The following is a 20606-nucleotide window of genomic DNA, read 5'->3' as shown; positions in this document are numbered from 1 at the left end:
GTGATTGGTTGGTGTATCAAAATGGTTAACGCCCATAAAGGTTTTTGTTTCTATTCTTACGTAACATATAAGGATTACGTAACAGAGAGAGCGCTACGTAACATATAAGGATTACGTAACAGAGAGAGCGCTACGTAACATATAAGCATTATGTAACAGAGAGAGCGTTACGCTAACTTTTTTTTCCGCGGATAGAGTATAGGTCGAATTTTGGAATTTTTCTTTTATAATAATTTTTCTATTATCGACAGACAAAAAAGTCTCATGAAGAGTGTATATGGGATCGAATGTGTGTTGCGTGTCACACTGGTGTCCTGCTAGTGTGACGCGACACTACACCGAGTGTCACTGTCTCTGCACTGAGCCCGGGGCCGGGACGCACGGAGTAAGTACACGTAGCTACAAACTATACACAGTTAGTGTGGAAAGTGTTCAGTCTTGTGCAGTCAGGCGACAGGCGACAGGCGACCGGCGACCGGCGACAGGCGACAGGCGACAGGCGACCGCAGCAGCCATGGCAGGGTCTATACAGACGATTTACCTTCTTCTAACTAGGCAAGTTCTAGCGCCACGTATAACGCGTAAAATTTAACTTCTCACGCGCCATTTTAACTTTTTGTGTCAAATTTCATGTCAAAAGTAAGATTTTAGTGCTTATTCTAAAGGTGAACCGTACTTTTGACATGACAATTTTTTGGCATTTCGAAGCCATTCTTAGCTAGAGACGTGTCAAAAACAAGAGAACGTGAAACAGAAATCTTAGAGAAATAAAAAGTAACGGCACTGTATCCATTGCAGACAACTGCAAAGCTGCAGTTTGAATGCAATTACTTCAACTGCACTAAAACTGCCTGTAGTTTCGCAATTGACTTGCAGTGAGCAGTCCAAATGCAAATCGTCTGCATAAAGCTTAAGTACGTAACACTTGGCTGAATACCGACTTTCTGATTCAAAGCAACATTGCCGGAATGTAGTAATATTTTCAGGAACTAGACAAGTCCAATAAATAAATCCTTTTTGAATGTTCCTTAAATTATAAGTTTGTTTTACCGCACTCAGAGAATTAGCTGAGGCAAGTTTTAGTTAAACAAGACATCTGTATGTCTGAGCCGCAACTCTGGCGGAGTGACGTCACCCTGCAGCACCCTGCACCCTGCACCCTGGGCAGTGGGCACGACTGCGCGGGTGGCGCCTACGCGTCCTTCTCCTTGTGGTTGTGGTGCGCCTTGCCGTTGGCGACGGGCGCGTGGGGCGCGTGCGGCGTGCAGTGCGCGTGCTTGGCGGCGCGACGCATGAGCGCGTGCGTGTGGTCGCGCAGCTCGAGCAGCTCGTGCTGGATGCGCTCGGTGATGGCGCGCCGCGTCTCCTCCTCCGACGCGTTCGCGGACTTCAACCTGCACAGGACATTTATTTATTTGATATAAATGATAGTCTCAAAATCTGAAATACACATATAAGTAAGAGCAGTGATAGCCTCGCGATAGATAACAGTCGGGAGACTGAAAGCTCACCTACAGTGCGACAACGCTATCTTGGCACGTGGCGAAAATCGGAACTAACGTTGCCGTCAAATGTTCCCTTTGTTCTTGTTTGAATATTCTAAGCCATTGCTCACCAACAGCGCCCCCCCGTCAATGTCATTCAAGTGCCAAGAGAGCCTTGTGGCACTGTAAGGCATGCATCTCTAACATTTCGGAGTTATGTGCATTGTAAGCTATCAAATATCACGTGAGGAAACCTGCATGCTTGAGAGTTCTCCATAATGTTCTCAAACGTGTATGAAGTCTGCCAACCCACGCTTGGCCAGCATGGTGGACTATAGCCCTTCACATTGTGTGAGGAGACCCGTGCTTAATAGTGGGTCGGCAATGGGTTTATCATGATGTAATATGTTATTTTAAAAATTGATATAATTAAAAAGTAAAGTTGCTGATCTCAGTGACAAATATCAAAGTTGAACTCGGCAAAGTAACAAAATGAGTGAATCTACTGATCACTTCACGCCGTCACAATCTACTGATCACTTCATGCCGTCAGAATCTACTGATCACTTCACGCCGTCAGAATCTACTGATCACTTCACGCCGTTAGAATCAAACAATGAATATGTAACGCTTAATTATGCTATTCTTACATCTTTATCATTTCGCTACCTATGAGGTGGAGGTGAAGGTCTGTATCACACACCAAAGTATTTATATATTTTTTATATATTTTATAGATATATTTAAGATAAGTATTGATATCTGTTTCTGCCCCTGCCTGCCCCCACAGGGGAGCCCGGGTCCTGGGGCCTATGAGCAGGACCTCGCTCGGGCAGGCTAGGGGTAGGGTCGCACTCACATTGATAGGATGATCGATAGCTCGGTGGGGAAATAGGGGCATGCCTAGGAAAATCATTTCCCATCTTGTAGGTCTTGAGTCTTCTTAAGAGTAGACCAGCTCGTATGTGTAGGTAGTGTGAGTGAGTGACAGTTAAAGTGTAAATGTGGGTGTATTGAGCTGAGCCTACGACGGCGGGAGGCGAGAGGACGCTCAGCCTCCATCTAATCAGCTGTGCCGTGGCTGGGAGCTACAAAACCCCAATATCCCCATGACAAACTTCTTCGGGGCAACGCGGATCTTCGAGGGTGCGTTCCAATGGAGCTCCGTGTCAAGTCGGAGCTCTCTGACGCGGAGAGATCAATTGTCCCCATGGGGCAATTGTATAAAATAGGTCACTCGGCACTCAAAATTACACTATAGCACCTTCTTGATGCACTCTTCACTACAATATACTCCTTTACTACGCTAGTTAGTTTATATAAATTACGCGACTCCTTAAAGGGGCGTCATCCAAAGATGTAAGTCCATTAAGCAAATTGCCCCCTTAATCTAAACTATCTAGAACTCGCGCATGTATTCATAAAGCGAAAGCATATAACAAAGGTCTCGTAACTATTACGAAGCAAAATAATGCAAATGTTCAATAGTTCTTAGTCTTTAGCAGTCACGCGCCGGGAGACAACAATCCACGCAATAAGCACCACTCATATAACCTTATATCACGCATACAAACTAATTATTATTCGAGACAACCAGGCCACGCCTTCAAGGGCGCGTCAAGGGGAAGGGCCTTCCAAAATAGGTTGTCACAATCGCAGCATTCGAACTGCGCTTGCCCGATATGGCCATTTATAACAACACAAAGGCGCAAAGGGCCGCCACTTTTCTCACTCGGAATCAACGCGCGCGGACGACGTTATCACGAAAGCCTTCCCTAACGATTCACGGGGACGCAAAAGGCCGAGTCGTACGAGCTCGATTCGATTCGAGGATCAATAAATACTAATTAGGACACGCTGACACGATCTATTTTTAATGCATTATCGCGCTCCGAGCGCGAATAATATCATACACAGGATTCTAACTTAAAATCACTCGCTACTCTATTATAGAATCCTTCGCTCGCTCAGGATTCTAACTTAGAATCAGTAATCACTCTATTCTATTAGAAAGAAAGAAGAAGAAAGAAAGAAAAACGTTTATTTTTTAAGGCTGTACCACACATTACCATTATTAGGTTAGGTTATCCCGGCGCCTCTTATACTTGAGTAGTAAAGTCAAAAGACCTCAAGTAGAAGAAGCGCCGGAATAAACCATGTCATGTGTGGCACAACCCGAAAAAAAAGGTCCCTACTCAGCATAAATGCCATATGTCTTGCACAAGTACAAAAACATACAGCGCTGGTTTTCAGTAGGAACCCTAATTCGGGTGGCGCCACGGAATTATTTCAATTGTACTTATCTAATCTATCTATTCTATATGTTAATAATATATACAAATTCACACATATTATACTTACTTATATATATATATACATATATATAATTGGACACATCTATGCACATGTATAAGGTATGGCTATGATGTATATGTGTATGGTATGACTAAATCTTGTTACAAAAAGGAGTACTCCGCCACATGATCCTGAAATTCTACCTGTTTATCCAAAAGGAATTTTTTCAATTTAGTTTTGAATGAAAATTTACTTTTTAAATTCCTTATTGGAGGGGGGATATTATTCCAACATTTAGTGGCGGAGTACGTAAATGAACCTCTAAATGCGGCAGTGCGATGGAATGGAATACGAAGTTGATGGCGACAGCTTCGCAAACGGTCAGATTCACCATCGCCTACCCAATGAAGTTTATCGGCTAGGTACGTAGGCTTATTCAGTTTAACCACACCAAAAAGTAAACCAGCAAGATGTAACTTCCTCCTTGATCTCATCTTCAACAACTTATGATTGTTCAGAAAAGGGGTAATATGACTGCGCGGAGGAACCTCAAAACTGAAACGTGCACATGCGTTCTGCACACGTTGAACGAGACGTTTTGTTCTGCATAACAACCGTGGCCCATATATAGTGTCTGCATAGTTCAGCTTTGAAAGCACCAGAGCCTCTACCAACTGGATACGCAGTTCTTGAGAAAGATAGTTACGAACTTTGTAAAGTATCTTCAGTCGATAGAAGCAATTGCGAACTTTCTCGGCTATATGATTTTCAAATCTCAGGTCTGAGTCCATAAGCAGGCCCAAATTACGCGCCTGAAAAACTCTCTCCAAAGCTTCACCTTTTATATAATTAAAAATATTAAAGAATCCTTCGCTCGCTCGGGATTCAAACTAGACACTCGCGACAAAAACGAACATTGCTATATGTTGTAGAACAACTAACTAACTATTTGAGTGGTTTGACCTAGGCTTATAACTATTGTAACTTTATAAACACCTAAATTGAAAACCAGACTCGTTGACGCATTATTTAGTTATAGCGCGTGTCAGATCTTCCTTATTTTATAAAAGCTGAAAGTTTATCTGCGTATTGTCCCCAACACTGGGAGGAACGTTTATTTGGATGTTTGTTTGGATCATGGTGGCTTTCGGAGATAACAGGTAAAAAAAAGTGTAAAAATCTTACATCAAAATATAGAGTTTATTTTTTTATATTCTCTACAGAATAGTATTAGAAATCATGTCATACATTGCCAGACACTTAGTGTCATGGAAACCCCCGCCAGACACCCTTATACGTTAATAATTTATTAAACTTTAAAGGTGTCTGGCAGGGGGTTGCCGCCATACTAAGTGTCTGGCAGGGGGTTGCCGCCATACTGTGTCTGGCAATGCATCGGAACAAACGTTCCTCCCAGTGTTGGGGACAATACGCCGAAAGTTTTTTTAAATTTTCGGCTTTTATAAAAAGATCTGGCGCGCGCTGGCTCTTAGACCATTAACTTTGATTACGAGAGTTGTAAATTCAAATCTCGATGATGAGCCCTCGAAATCATACTGTCTAGACAGGACGTCCTTATAGTTTATACAACTGCACTTCAATGAATGTAGTAGCGATGACGTAGGCAGTCGTTATAGGTCAATGTAACATCATATACTTGTACATATATAGAGGTCACTATACTGTGGATGCAGCTACTCGTGTTACTATACCACGTGTAGGTATTTCAATTCGTTAATGCTGAAAATGCATTAACAAATTTATATAAATCAATTAAATAAAGTGTAACTGCATTATGATAAAGCTTTCAAATGTTACAAGCCGCTTTATCTACTAACAATTGGGTTGGATTCAAAAACATTATTGCGAATTCCCTCCAAATTTTATCTCCGAAATGTTAGGTATATTGCGGTATTACTGAAATTAATTTATTTATTTAGCCTTGATTTTATTGTACCACGAGGTGTGAAAAGTAGAGTATTCAACGCTGAGAAAATGCTATCTTCGTCTTGGGCACCCTTCGTCCCTCGGCCTCGGCGGAGGATGACCGCGCTGTCGGCCATGAGGCGGCCCACGCCCCACTTGTACTCACTTGTCGAGCAGCCCGTTGAGCCGGATGGGCTCCCCCACGGCGAGATGCAGCGAGTGTCCGGCGCGCAGGCGGTAGGGCTCCGTGTTGGGCAGCACGCGGTCCATGCCCTCGTGCCACACGGGCAGCACGAGCGGCTCACGCCCCCGCGCCGCGCTGTCGGCGATGAGGCGGCCCACGCCCCACTTGTAGCGGATGCGCTCCTTGTCCACGTTGACACGGCCTTCGGGGAAGATGTGCACCCAGTCGCCGGCGCGCAGGCGCTCCACGCAGAAGTCCATCGCCGACTGGAACCCGACACATGCGGCACATCTTATAATTATTTTACTAAGCCTCCGCCGTTCGTCCGTCCGGGATCGTTCGTGAGGAGGAGAGTCCAGTTTACAACCAGGACCTCGTTGCCTCGGCGGGAAACTTCGGCAAGCTACGGGAGTTCGCGCACCACTGGCACAAGAGGCGGAACTGCTCGGACCGTGATCGTTGACCAGTGGGTGTTTGAGGAAGGATCCGGACCGCGGGGCACGCGGGGATCTGCGTGTACGTCTGCCCCAGAAAGGGGAGAAAGACAAAAAGGGACAAGGAAAGGATAGAAAGAATTTGTAGGGAGTCAAGAAGGCGCCCCGAGAAAGAGCCACCGAGCAAGTACCGAACGGGCGCCCTCCCGCGTTTCGGTCTATATAACGGCGAGGTTGGTGGGCAATTTTTCATTCCGATACAAGTTACTCGTAAGCTTTGACGGTGGGCTAATTTTGAACTTTGGCAATTTTATTAAGCCTGATCGGTTTGTACGCGGAACCGCACCAGAACGCTCAATCGCTTAGCGTCACCACTTTACACTTTACACCAGACCAGAAACAATTTAGAAATTATCAATTCCTAAATTGTCAAAGTCTGCAAAAATAAACAAGCCAGCATTGCATTCAGCTGATTAAAAGTTAAACACCTAGTTGATTTTCACCTCACTAGCTCAAAAAGGGCGCCTTTGCTTCTTAAAATCCGTGAGCAAAAATTGGTTTGCTCACCTAGTGAGAAAGTGTTTAGAATTTACAACGCTATGGATTGGCATTTCTTCAATTTATTGTCACAGGAAACGTTCGGTTATACAACATTAGTTGTATACAATGTTTTTCACAATCATAAATTCTTTATTTTATGTTATTTAAACTATTGATTTAAGTCATTGATTAATTAAAATGTGTTTTAAGATTGCAGTGATAATTCAACACCATCAGAATTAAAAAAAATTGTGCTTTCTCTGAATTAAACTTTGTTCCAGAAAAGTTGCGTGAAAATTAATATTTCTTACATCTTGTATTTTTTCGCTACTAAGGTGAAAAGTTGTATGTATCAGTAAAGTTTTTTGTGCCTGTGAATCCCTCCCTGCACTTCATGATAGTTACAACTACAAGTGGGTACCTGGTAGACGCCGGCGCCGCGCACGACGGGCACGCACTTGCCGAGCGCGAAGAAGGCGGAGTGCAGCGCGTTGGTGAAGCAGATGTCGTGCGCCGCCAGCGACCAGCGCATGCGCGCGCCGCGCACCAGCGTGCCCGTGTCCAGCACGCCTGAAGACAACAACACGGCCACATGTCACCGGTTCGTATCAGAACGGTTGAGCAATCGACCACGTAAGAGTGCCAGCGTGCTGTGCTAGAATGGTGAAGGAGGAACAAGATTATGAAGTTCCTAGCCGCTAGCACACTCTCCTGTGTCTATCCGACAAACTGGCGACGTTACGTCGGTCGGTTACGTCAACCATCCCTTCAGGACAATATTCGATTGTATTCGATACAGATCACAAATAGAACAATCTAAAATCTTAGCGCAATCGATAGTTCAACGGTTAAAGGAGCGGACTGAAAACCGAAAAGTCGCCGGTTCAAATTCCAACCGTTGCACTATTGTCGTATTTACTGCTAGCTCTTACCGTCTTGTAGGTCTTGAGTCTTCTAAAGAGTCCACCAGCTCGTATGTGTTGGTAGTGTAAGTGAGTGACAGTTGAAGTGTAAATGTGGGTGTATTGAGCTGAGCCTACGACGGCGGGAGGCGAGAGGACGCTCAGCCTCCATCCAATCAGCTGTGCCAGGGCTGGGAGCTACAAAACCCCCAATGTCCCAATGGGGCCATCGGGACAAATTTCTTCGGGGCACCGCGGATCTTCGAGGGTGCGTTCCAATGGAGCTCCGTGTCAAGTCGGAGCGCTCTGACGCGGAGAGATCAATTGTCCCCATGGGGCAATTGTATAAAACAGGTCACCCGGCACTCAAAAATACACTATAGCACTTTCTTGATGCACTCTTCACTACAATATACTCCTTTACTACGCTAGTTAGTTTATATAAATTACGCGACTCCTTAAGGGGGCGTCATCCAAAGATTAAAATCCACGACGACGCAATTAGCCCCCTTAATCTAAAATATCAAGAGCTCGCGGACGTATTCATAATGCGAAAGTATATAACAACCGTCTCGTAATTATTACGATACAAAGATAACATATTATGGCAACAAGTTATTCCTCACACACGTGGACGCCAATTAACTTGGCTAATATTCTTTTTAAATAAAAAATCAACTAAGTACCTAGGTAGGTACGTACATTCATGCAGATGAGTCCCCGTTGGGCAGTGGGGCACTATTGACAACCGACGTGGTCTCGCCGTCAAACAAGCTTCGAAGACATTTTTGGTACTTGTGATAGTCAACTTGGCACAGTGAAACGAATTAAAATTCGTTTCACTGTGCCAAGTTTAATATGGCTCGCAACAATAATTTCGTTTTAAGTAAAGACCTGCCTACTTAAGGTGATTCTGTCACTAACTTAATTTAGTTCATACGAAAGGAAGTAACCTTCAAAGTTTAAATAAGTACAATCACCTTCCTGGTTGTATCGTGCGAAAATATTCATAATTTGCGACAAACATTTCGCAGTAAGTATTGATAGTGAGCGACCTTAATTACGGTCAACTTGAAATCCGGTATTTAATTCGAGGTTTCGAGTCGCGAGTAGCGAGTAGCGAGTAGCGAGTAGCGAGTAGCGAGTAGCGAGTAGCGAGCGACGCACACGCATCGAATGTAGACGGCCGATTAATGTTGCGACTTTTGTAATGTATGTCAATAACAGTTGAGAATAGTAAGTATCGAGCCTGATTGTAAAGTCGGGAACATGCCAGCTTTGTGACAAAAGACAACGATGTATAAACATACCAGAAGTGAAGTTAAATATTAACCACGACACACAGCGGTATATCGAGAGTTTTGCCTTTCATAATAGCCTTGCTGCAATATTAACTTGATTAGGGCACAATTGCTATTGAAACCACTCAATCAGAAATGCGACCTAAATACAAAAGCATTTAATAGTCGAATGAGTCTGTGGTCGAACACAGACTGCCTTAAGAATCATCAAACACTCGCCTCAAGATGGTGATGCAACACATCACGTGACTTTTGTCAGAGATAATTAATTATTATAAGTGCGCTAACAATCGGCCGTCCTGCAAACGCTTTCGCCCTCGGACAGCGTAGTGGTCTAATGAAGAGCTGAAAACATTTACACGAATTAGACACACTTAATAAAGTTCCACAATATGTCGATACACGAGTTCTAGATGATGTTCATACAGTATCATTCTAGCCGTGTATCACCAGTCACCACAACAACATTCATAGCATGGATACCTGTTGCGGTTTGGATAACCAATTCTCACACTACGACAGCATTCACAATGAATGCCTGCGGCAGTCCGCAGAATCAATCCCAACACTACAACAGCGTTCACTAACAGCATGGATATCTGTTGCAGTCTGGTCATTGGTAAACCAACTCCTCTAATACTATCCGCCATGTTGAAGCGATCACATTAAACAAGAAAATTCTAACCAGAGATATTCATTTCAATCTTTAATTTCGTAAACTTTTGCAGATCAAAACTTAACTTGATCCACTATCAAACAAATATTACGGGTACCGTCTGTATGACTGCAGTGGGAATATCACCGACTTTTATTTGTCACCTCGTGACAAAAGTTAACTTTAGAATTACCACGCGACTCGACTATTGTTTAGTCACTCTAAACACACATTAATTACTTTTATTTTGCGTCAAAACTTAAACTTGTTTTCATAACTAGTCAAAACTTGTGGGTAATTTGAAAATAATTACTTCTAGGTACATATGAAATTTCTTTAACCGACTGTCGAGTCCGTCTTTCTGTCACATAAAAGTAATAAGTCGATTTATGTTTAACATCGAAATACTTTAACAAACCTTCATTTTAAGCGATGTGTATGAACTAGCTATCGGCCAACACGCGTACCATCTACATTCTACTGGTACCTTAAACGACAGCACTAGTCACGTCACGTCGGTAGTGAATTCCGAGATGCTACGTCTAATTATTTTCACCAAAATTAACTAAATCACGTTACCGTATACTACAATGCGATTGTTCGGACATTCAATCACAACACTAACACAGAATACACAAAACGCAAAACTACTACGCAACTTTAAATAAAATCAAGTTGAAACACTTTATTTTGAACTGATTCTAATTTCGGTCAGATGAACCAAAAGCGGGTAGGCAATTAGGTACCGTCCCACTTCTGATATTTAAACATACCAGAAGTGAAGTTAAATATTAATCACGACACACAGCGGTATATCGAGAGTTTTGCCTTTCATAATAACCTTACTGCAATATTAACTTGATTAGGGCACAATTGCTATTGAAACCACTCAATCAGAAATGCGACCTAAATACAAAAGCATTTAATAGTCGAATGAGTCTGTGGTCGAACACAGACTGCCTTAAGAATCATCAAACACTCGCCTTTATACCAATCGATTCAAGATGGTGATGCAACACATCACGTGACTTTTGTCAGAGATAATTAATAATTATAAGTGCGCTAACAGATGCGTCTGATGTTTCGCCTCAACTATCCACTATCGGAATTTGCCAAATGATTCGGGATATCGCGATTCATTCGCCGAATCCCGAACCATGAGCGAGCGTGACGCGTGCTGCGCTATCAGTGCGCGACACGAGGACGAGGGGCGACGAGCAAGCGCACTCTCAGCCAGTGGCAGACGGCGATAAGGGGTCACGGACCATATCGCTACACCTCACAACTGACTCACATTTAGGTCACACTACCGGAATATATCGATATTGAATATTTGTCTTTATAACATAACTTTGTATTAAATAGTTCGGACCAACCACCTAAGATTTTGGGATTCACTTAATTGATTTTTATGAAACTTCGCCAAATATAAAATCTGTAGATGTATATTATATAATAACTAGAGGATGGCCGCGACTTCGTCCACGTGGATTCAGATATTTGAAATCCCGTGGGAACTCTTCAACTTTCCGGGATAAAAAGCCTAGCCTATGTCCTTCCCCGGGATATAAGCTAACTCTATACCAAATTTCATCAAAATCGGTTGAACGGTTGGACCGTGAAAAGCTAGCAGACAGACAGACAGACAGACACACGTTCGCATTTATAATATTAGTATGGATGGATAATAATGGTAATCTTTATTATCAGACATTACATACATATTTACAATAATAATTTTAGATTCGTGAAAGTCCCGTCAAAATAGGTTCAGCCGTTCCGAAGATATTAGCCTATTCAAACAGACAGACACACAGACAAAATTTTTAAAAACGTATGATATTTATGCTTTATTTCCTATACTATTGTAAAATATAAGATAACCCAATAAACTAGATTAGGTAAAAGGTAAATCTCATGAACTCCTCAGATCTTGAAAGCTGTGCATCATTTAGGTGTAATTAGGTGTCAATTAGGTGTAATTAGGTGTCAATTAGGTGTAATTAGGTGTCAATTAGGTGTAATTAGGTGTCAATTGGGACTGCATGGGCTTTTTGAACTTCGGTGAATAATATTTGTAGTCTACTTGATATACAGCACAATTCAACCATGCGGCACTATCTGCAAATCTCTGAGTTCACTTGTACACACAATGTGACAACCTTGTCGAGGTGAAACCGTTTATAGCGAACTGATGTGAGCCACGTGCGCCTCCCCGCCTCCCCGCCTCCCCGCCTCCCCCGCGGCTTCCGACAGTGTCACTGACGGCGCGCGGCGGTACTCGGCAGACAGGTCTGTGAGGTCACACCGTCACACCGTCACACGCACACGCTCCTAGTCAGCTGCAGTGGACACGCGTGGCGAGCGGCGACCACTAGTGCCCACCAGTCACAGCGTTACATCACTAAAGCATGGAACACACACATCGTGCGACGGAATCGTCTCCTACGCGGATTGGCAGAATTTATTGGCGGACTGGTCGGACTGGAGCGAAGCGACCTCTCTGAGATTTCAGAGCTTTATAACTTCTGAATTATTACGTAATTACTTCAAAAACATAATAATATTATGTAAACTGATGGCCTTCAGCCGAATATTGCATAAACAGTATAGGTAAAAGGCTTTATTTCACGAGGACTTTCACACGAAATGGGGGGCTTTAAAGTGGAAATTGAATTCGATATAATATGTCAAAAACGGCATATATTAGAAACTGAAACTTGTGTATTTTAATTATATCCTGTACCTACTTGAACAACAAATACTAAAATGAGATACTTAAACATTAAAATTTAAAAAAATATATTCTTTCATTTTTAATGGGCATCAGCATCAGTATATGCCCTCAACCTCCGGAATAGGAGGCGGACGGACCACTAGAATGTCACGACTCTACGGGTCTTCGCTTCGGGACACCGAAATGAAATATATGGACCTAGCCTAATACTTATTTGACAGTACGCGATTATATCGGATTATAATTAAAGTTTGGTGGACGCGGGTGTTAATCTAACGATATGAAGGTTATCTTATCTAGCTAATGAAGTAGCTCTTATCAAATTAAGTTCCAGTTCAAACTAGTCGATTGGTTAACCTGCCTATACTATAAAGAGTCTAAACAGTATAGTCATTAGTCTAATATCACAATATGTTCACTTATCATTTACTAGTGTCTAACTACGCTATAGAATTTAAAACAAGTCCTTAGGTTTTACCCACTTTACCCAAGGTATTTACCCAATGTTTCCGTGACCTACCTACCTACCTACGTTATATTTTACCCACTTTACCCAAGGTATTTACCCAAAGTTTCCGTGACCTACCTACCTACCTACGTTATATTTTACCCACTTTACCCAAGGTATTTACGCAATGTTTCCGTGACCTACCTACCTACCTACGTTATATTTTACCCACTTTACCCAAGGTATTTACCCAATGTTTCCGTGACCTACCTACCTACCTACGTTATATTTTACCCACTTTACCCAAGGTATTTACCCAAAGTTTCCGTGACCTACCTACCTACCTACGTTATATTTTACCCACTTTACCCAAGGTATTTACCCAATGTTTCCGTGACCTACCTACCTACCTACGTTATATTTTACCCACTTTACCCAAGGTATTTACCCAATGTTTCCGTGACCTACCTACCTACCTACGTTATATTTTACCCACTTTACCCAAGGTATTTACCCAATGTTTCCGTGACCTACCTACCTACCTACGTTATATTTTACCCACTTTACCCAAGGTTTTTACCCAATGTTTCCGTGACCTACCTACCTACCTACGTTATATTTTACCCACTTTACCCAAAGTTTTTACCCAATGTTTCCGTGACCTACCTACCTACCTACGTTATATTTTACCCACTTTACCCAAGGTATTTACCCAATGTTTCCGTGACCTACCTACCTACCTACGTTATATTTTACCCACTTTACCCAAGGTATTTACCCAATGTTTCCGTGACCTACCTACCTACCTACGTTATATTTTACCCACTTTACCCAAAGTTTTTACCCAATGTTTCCGTGACCTACCTACCTACCTACGTTATATTTTACCCACTTTACCCAAGGTTTTTACCCAATGTTTCCGTGACCTACCTACCTACCTACGTTATATTTTACCCACTTTACCCAAGATTTTTACCCAATGTTTCCGTGACCTACCTACCTACCTACGTTATATTTTACCCACTTTACCCAAGGTATATACCCAATGTTTCCGTGACCTACCTACCTACCTACGTTATATTTTACCCACTTTACCCAAGGTATATACCCAATGTTTCCGTGACCTACCTACCTACCTACGTTATATTTTTCAAAGCTGGTTATGTAGATTATTTTTTACCTCATGAAAAAGAAAATTGGTCGATAGCACAAACATAATAAATAAATAGTAACTAAGTATATTATGTTATATTTTGAATCTTTGATTTCATGCACCCCTAGTACTTAAATACCGAACATTTGACAGATGTCGATTCAGGATCAAACCGAGAGCTCCCATACTCTAGTTCCCTGGTTCCCTAGTCCTGTACGACCGGCACAGTGGTATACAAGTGTCGGCAATGGCTCACCCCAGAGGCCGGGGTCGTCGAAGCACGAGTGGTGGTTGGACACGGTGAGCAGCGGCACGTCGCGCGGCCGCCGCACGGCGCGCTGCAGCGCCTCTCTGTTGTACACCGTCGTCTTGTTCCCTAGTCCTGTACGACCGGCACAGTGGTATACAAGTGTCGGCAATGGCTCACCCCAGAGGCCGGGGTCGTCGAAGCACGAGTGGTGGTTGGACACGGTGAGCAGCGGCACGTCGCGCGGCCGCCGCACGGCGCGCTGCAGCGCCTCTCTGTTGTACACCGTCGTCTTGTTCCCTAGTCCTGTACGACCGGCACAGTGGTATACAAGTGTCGGCAATGGCTCACCCCAGAGGCCGGGGTCGTCGAAGCACGAGTGGTGGTTGGACACGGTGAGCAGCGGCACGTCGCGCGGCCGCCGCACGGCGCGCTGCAGCGCCTCTCTGTTGTACACCGTCGTCTTGTTCCCTAGTCCTGTACGACCGGCACAGTGGTATACAAGTGTCGGCAATGGCTCACCCCAGAGGCCGGGGTCGTCGAAGCACGAGTGGTGGTTGGACACGGTGAGCAGCGGCACGTCGCGCGGCCGCCGCACGGCGCGCTGCAGCGCCTCTCTGTTGTACACCGTCGTCTTGTTCCCTAGTCCTGTACGACCGGCACAGTGGTATACAAGTGTCGGCAATGGCTCACCCCAGAGGCCGGGGTCGTCGAAGCACGAGTGGTGGTTGGACACGGTGAGCAGCGGCACGTCGCGCGGCCGCCGCACGGCGCGCTGCAGCGCCTCTCTGTTGTACACCGTCGTCTTGTTCCCTAGTCCTGTACGACCGGCACAGTGGTATACAAGTGTCGGCAATGGCTCACCCCAGAGGCCGGGGTCGTCGAAGCACGAGTGGTGGTTGGACACGGTGAGCAGCGGCACGTCGCGCGGCCGCCGCACGGCGCGCTGCAGCGCCTCTCTGTTGTACACCGTCGTCTTGTTCCCTAGTCCTGTACGACCGGCACAGTGGTATACAAGTGTCGGCAATGGCTCACCCCAGAGGCCGGGGTCGTCGAAGCACGAGTGGTGGTTGGACACGGTGAGCAGCGGCACGTCGCGCGGCCGCCGCACGGCGCGCTGCAGCGCCTCTCTGTTGTACACCGTCGTCTTGTTCAGGAACTCTGCGGAACCAAACGGTTCTCTGTTTAACCGCATGCCAACTAACTTCTACTCGTCCATAACTATAGTATTATGGGTTGTGGCGATCGTGGCAGGCGACTAGATGAGACTGCTGACATCTACAATTCTACACGTCATCTCCATGGACGAGAGAGTCGCGGCGATAGTCTCGCCGTTATTTACTAGACGTAGACTAAATTCGATACAAACTATCGCCGCGATAGTGTTGCCCTGTGGAGAATGGAGACAGACCTGTGGCGAGTTTGTATCTGTCCCCCGGCGAGACTGTCGCCGCGATTCTCTCGTCCGTGGAGACGGCGCTTTAGGACGATAGGTATTATTACTATTGAATGTGGTATTATTGCCGCTAGACTGCACTGGAGCTGACAGCAGCCAACCAGAGGAAGTGGTTATGTCACATTGAAGTGTAGCTGTCAAACTTAGACTACTGAACTGAACATTTCATACTATACAACGTAGCTACTCGTTCTTTACAACTGTATAATATTCGCGTTCACTTGGTGGGAGGGAATGTCCCTATGGACGTCTTGGAGCACACGCCTCAGATCGGTTGGTAATTTAGACATTACCTACTTACTTAGCTATTTATTTATTTTATTTATTTATTTTATATCTTATTAGAACGGCAGTGCCACTTACACTAACTAGATGATTAATAATAAATTTAAATACAAATAAAGGTACAAGAAAAAAGACATAAAATACAAAACGATAAAAGATCAAAGGATTTTGAATATACTAAAGTGAGTAGGTGATTGTTTAGATGTCTATAACTATTTCTTAATTACTTTCAGTAAATAAACTGAATGGAACTTTGAGAAACAGTAGAGATACTGAATTGCGTGTTTTTTTTTTTAAAGGCATTTTTAAATGACTAATATTCCCCTTTCCTCTCCAATTAAGCGTCAAGCTTGTGCTAGGAGTAGGTACGACAATAGTGCAACGGGCGGGGTTTGAACCGACGACCTTTCGGTTTTCAGTCCACTCCTTTACCGGTTGAGCTATTGATTAGACACAATGAAGTGTCCTTGAAACAATGAAAAGATGTGTACTGATGAACACTAATGTGCAATACTAACGAAGACGAAGGTCACCTCACACTAGCTTTCAGCAAATACAACTTTGCACCAACACTACACACTACACACTACACTACACACATTGTAGAAATGTATAATTATTCTTACAATGACTTACAATATTAAAATGTAAAATGTTAAGTATTGCCTCTAAGGAAGTAAACAGTGTTTTTAAAAACAAGTTATTTACTTAATGACCTGTTTAATGTGAAGTATACCATTATTATAATTACGAAGGTCAGGGAGCGATCGCTCCTTGTAAATAAATGCCAGTCGAGAGGGTTTGAAGGTGAACAGACCCTCACTAAACAGTTACCAGAGGTACTAGTTAGTGTATTAGCCCTTGATGGACTGCAATCTCACCTGGTGGTAAGTGTGATGATGCAGTCTACTATGGAAGCCAAGGGAAGGGGTATGGCAGTTTTATTAACCCCTTACCCTTCATCAATTTTACAAGTAGGAGAAACTAGCTCTACTCACGTATGTAGTCGATATTAGCCCGACTAGTTTACAAGTAGGAGAAACTAGCTCTACTCACGTATGTAGTCGATATTAGCCCGACTAGTTTACAAGTAGGAGAAACTAGCTCTACTCACGTATGTAGTCGATATTAGCCCGACTAGTTTACAAGTAGGAGAAACTAGCTCTACTCACGTATGTAGTCGATATTAGCCCGACTAGTTTACAAGTAGGAGAAACTAGCTCTACTCACGTATGTAGTCGATATTAGCCCGACTAGTTTACAAGTAGGAGAAACTAGCTCTACTCACGTATGTAGTCGATATTAGCCCGACTAGTTTACAAGTAGGAGAAACTAGCTCTACTCACGTATGTAGTCGATATTAGCCCGACTAGTTTACAAGTAGGAGAAACTAGCTCTACTCACGTATGTAGTCGATATTAGCCCGACTAGTTTACAAGTAGGAGAAACTAGCTCTACTAACGTATGTAGTCGATATTAGCCCGACTAGTTTACAAGTAGGAGAAACTAGCTCTACTCACGTATGTAGTCGATATTAGCCCGACTAGTTTACAAGTAGGAGAAACTAGCTCTACTCACGTATGTAGTCGATATTAGCCCGACTAGTTTTGAACTCATCCAGGGCCTTTTTAGGGTTTCGCAGTAAACAAGGAACCCTTATAGTTGCGCCATGTCCGTCCGTCCGTCCGTCCGTCCGTCCTCGGTTAATCTCAGAGACTATTAGTGCTAGGAATATGTAATTTGGCATGGGTATAAATATTAACCACGCCGACAAAGTGGTGAAATAAAATTTTGATAAATCTTTTTTTTAGGGTAGCTCCCCTACATGTAATGTGGGGATGAAATGAATTTTTCTCGTCTATAGTGTGGGGTATCGTTAATAGGTCTTTTAAAAATACTGTAGGTGTGGGAACATCATTTTTCGATTTGTACTTTCTAGATCCGTTTGTAAAATATGATGTTTTAAAGTGCTAATTTTTATTAGAGTCAAGTGTGTGTCGTCCCCCCCCCCCCCCCCATCAGCCAAATGGTAGTATATAGGAACGTGAAGAAATTCACAGCAGTAATATATATAATCAATTTTAAAGGAAAACTATCATGGCTAAATGCAATGTGATACCTACAATGAATATTTATGAATAATAAAAACTGCTCATTCAAATCAATTCTATGTAGGTAACACACACACACACACACACCTACCTAGTTGCTTGCATTTTATATTTATAACACAATTGCACATTTCTGAAGACTATTGTATAAATTTTTGAAAAAGTATGTACATTTTTTTGTGAAATCTTTAGTGCAGGAATTGCACACATTATATCTAACACAATATATTAAGTACTAGGTATATTGCAAAGTGAATTTGATTCTTAGTTGATTTTTGTAACTTGTAATCAAAATTTAGATAGTTAAAATTAGATTCATGTTATGATTTTGCCCCTTCCTGCTGTCTGCCGGTGCTGTGGACTGTGGACCTTAGGCTGTTACATTCATTTGTAATTAAGGTTGTTTACATTATAACTGGCAAGATTATTCATTACTAGCCGATGCCCGCGACTGAGGCGACTACGGCGCGTGGATTTACGTGTAAGAAAATCCTGTGGGAACTCTTTCACTTTCTGGGATAAAAGTAGCCTATGTAACTCCAGCTCTTTGACTATACCCATGCAAAATATCACACTGATCTGTTGCTCCGTTGCGACGTGATTGAAGGACAAACCAACAAACTTTTGCATTTATAATAGGGATAGTGATGTTTGCATAGGTAACAGAACTAAACATTGGGGGAGGGGGGGACTTGCTCAAATAGGAGTTAACACAACTACACACCTACTCAATACACACATAAGTGAGTACATATTATAAACCACTAGTTATTGCCTGCAACTTTGTCTGTTTTTTATGGGATTTAGGAAATTGTACGCATTACAAAGAAGACATTTTCAGTTGTGCAAAACACCTCACTAGTTATCTTTCAAGTGATAAAGCAATAGCTTTGTTGCAAGTGAAACAGCTGGTGACTCAGTTGAGACTGTTATGTGACTAAGTGGTATGTACTAGGTATATAGCTACATGCTACATGCTCAATTCTCATCTGAAACTCAAAACGTCCAGTACATATAACTGACAACTGTCTGTGTTCTAGCTTTGATTCTCTGGATAAAAAGCAGCTTATGTCTGTCTCTGGGATGTAATCTATCTACGCACTGAATTTCCTCACAATCGGTTAAGCAGATGGGTCATGACAAGATAACAAACAGGGGCAGACACAAGTTTGCGTTTATAATACAATACTTAGTATGGATATAAGTTGAATCAACTTCTGACTCTTCTTTTTGTCGTACAACAACATCAGACTTTACACAGTCCTTTATTGATGTGTGACATTTTGGGTTCCAAATAACAAAAAGTTGTTGTTTTATTGTGATTTGTTTGTAATTTTAATGAGATTTGACTAAGTAAACGGGTTTAGTCGCATAACATACTTACACGACATGCACAGTAAGCAGCTAGTTCAGAATTTATAAACCAACGAGTTTTGCTTTGCCACTGTGGCTCCCAGTTCGCCAGGCTTCAAACATATCCAAAGTTAGCAGTAACTACGCACTAATTATTGTCGATTTGTATGGACACTACGATGTTGGGTGGATGAGACCTACCTACGATGAACTTGCTGAACAAACCGACCACGGCCACCGTGATGGTGCTGGCGCAGCTCCACAGGCGGCCCGGGCTCCGCAGCCGCGGGATGATCCACCCGATGTCGTAGGCCATGTTCGCGCACAACACACTCGCATCAACACTACAATAACAACATCGTTTCTTTGATTAACTGAGCGTAAAATACAATTTACGTCCGCTCACCGCCCGATCTTGAGCAACCTTGGCCACAGACCACCACAGACGTAATCCTTGGCCGAACGAATGACAATGACATTTGGTCGTTTGACGTTTTGACATTGACAGCACAAATGACATTGACATTTGGTCGTTTGACGTTTTGACATTGACAGCACAAATGACATTGACATATATGACATGGCTCTTTTGGCACTTGAATGACATTGACAGGGGGCGTAGTTGTAGAACAAAGACTGCCAGCAAATAAAATCTCCTCAATTTCACGGAATATATTGAAAATCAATGTCGAAAATCGAGTAAGTTTTATCTTATTTTAACTGAATGAGAGAGTGGAAAACATTTCCTGTTTCCGTATCGAGAAATAATAATAAAAACCATTTAGTTATATGCCATGGACTTGCAATTTATCAGGTTTACCTGCTCAAATACTATACTTATCTAGTGCTAAATATAGCTATAAGATGTAGACACATTTATGTCTACATATTATCACGAATATCGTGAATGGCTTTAATATTTAACAAAAACAGTGAATTTCAGATTTTTTACTTAGCAACACCGCATATAAGGGGACAACGTGACACTTCACAAGATAGCGGCGTTAGTTCCGATTTTCGCCACGTGCCAAAATCCAAAATAGAGTTGGTAAAGGTTAAGGCCTTGTTGCCTTGTTGTCAGTTACCTACGTAGTG

General features: G+C 43.0%; 1 protein-coding gene across 1 annotated transcript; it reads right to left on the bottom strand.

Annotated features, from left to right (window-relative positions):
- Positions 1–246: 246 nt before the first annotated feature.
- On the bottom strand, positions 247–19952 carry Taz (tafazzin, phospholipid-lysophospholipid transacylase). The gene is made up of 5 exons (XM_069505502.1): positions 19713–19952; positions 14316–15467; positions 7285–7433; positions 5872–6155; positions 247–1394 (listed from the first exon to the last, which is right to left on the bottom strand). Exons 1-5 carry the CDS (start codon positions 19825–19827, stop codon positions 1193–1195), a joined length of 1902 nt encoding a protein of 633 aa, XP_069361603.1. The 5' UTR covers positions 19828–19952; the 3' UTR covers positions 247–1192.
- Positions 19953–20606: the final 654 nt, after the last annotated feature.

The sequence above is a fragment of the Maniola hyperantus genome, chromosome 20, assembly GCF_902806685.2.
Source record: "Maniola hyperantus chromosome 20, iAphHyp1.2, whole genome shotgun sequence".
NCBI lineage: Eukaryota > Metazoa > Arthropoda > Insecta > Lepidoptera > Nymphalidae > Maniola > Maniola hyperantus.
This window is presented reverse-complemented; position numbering and strand designations above follow the sequence as displayed.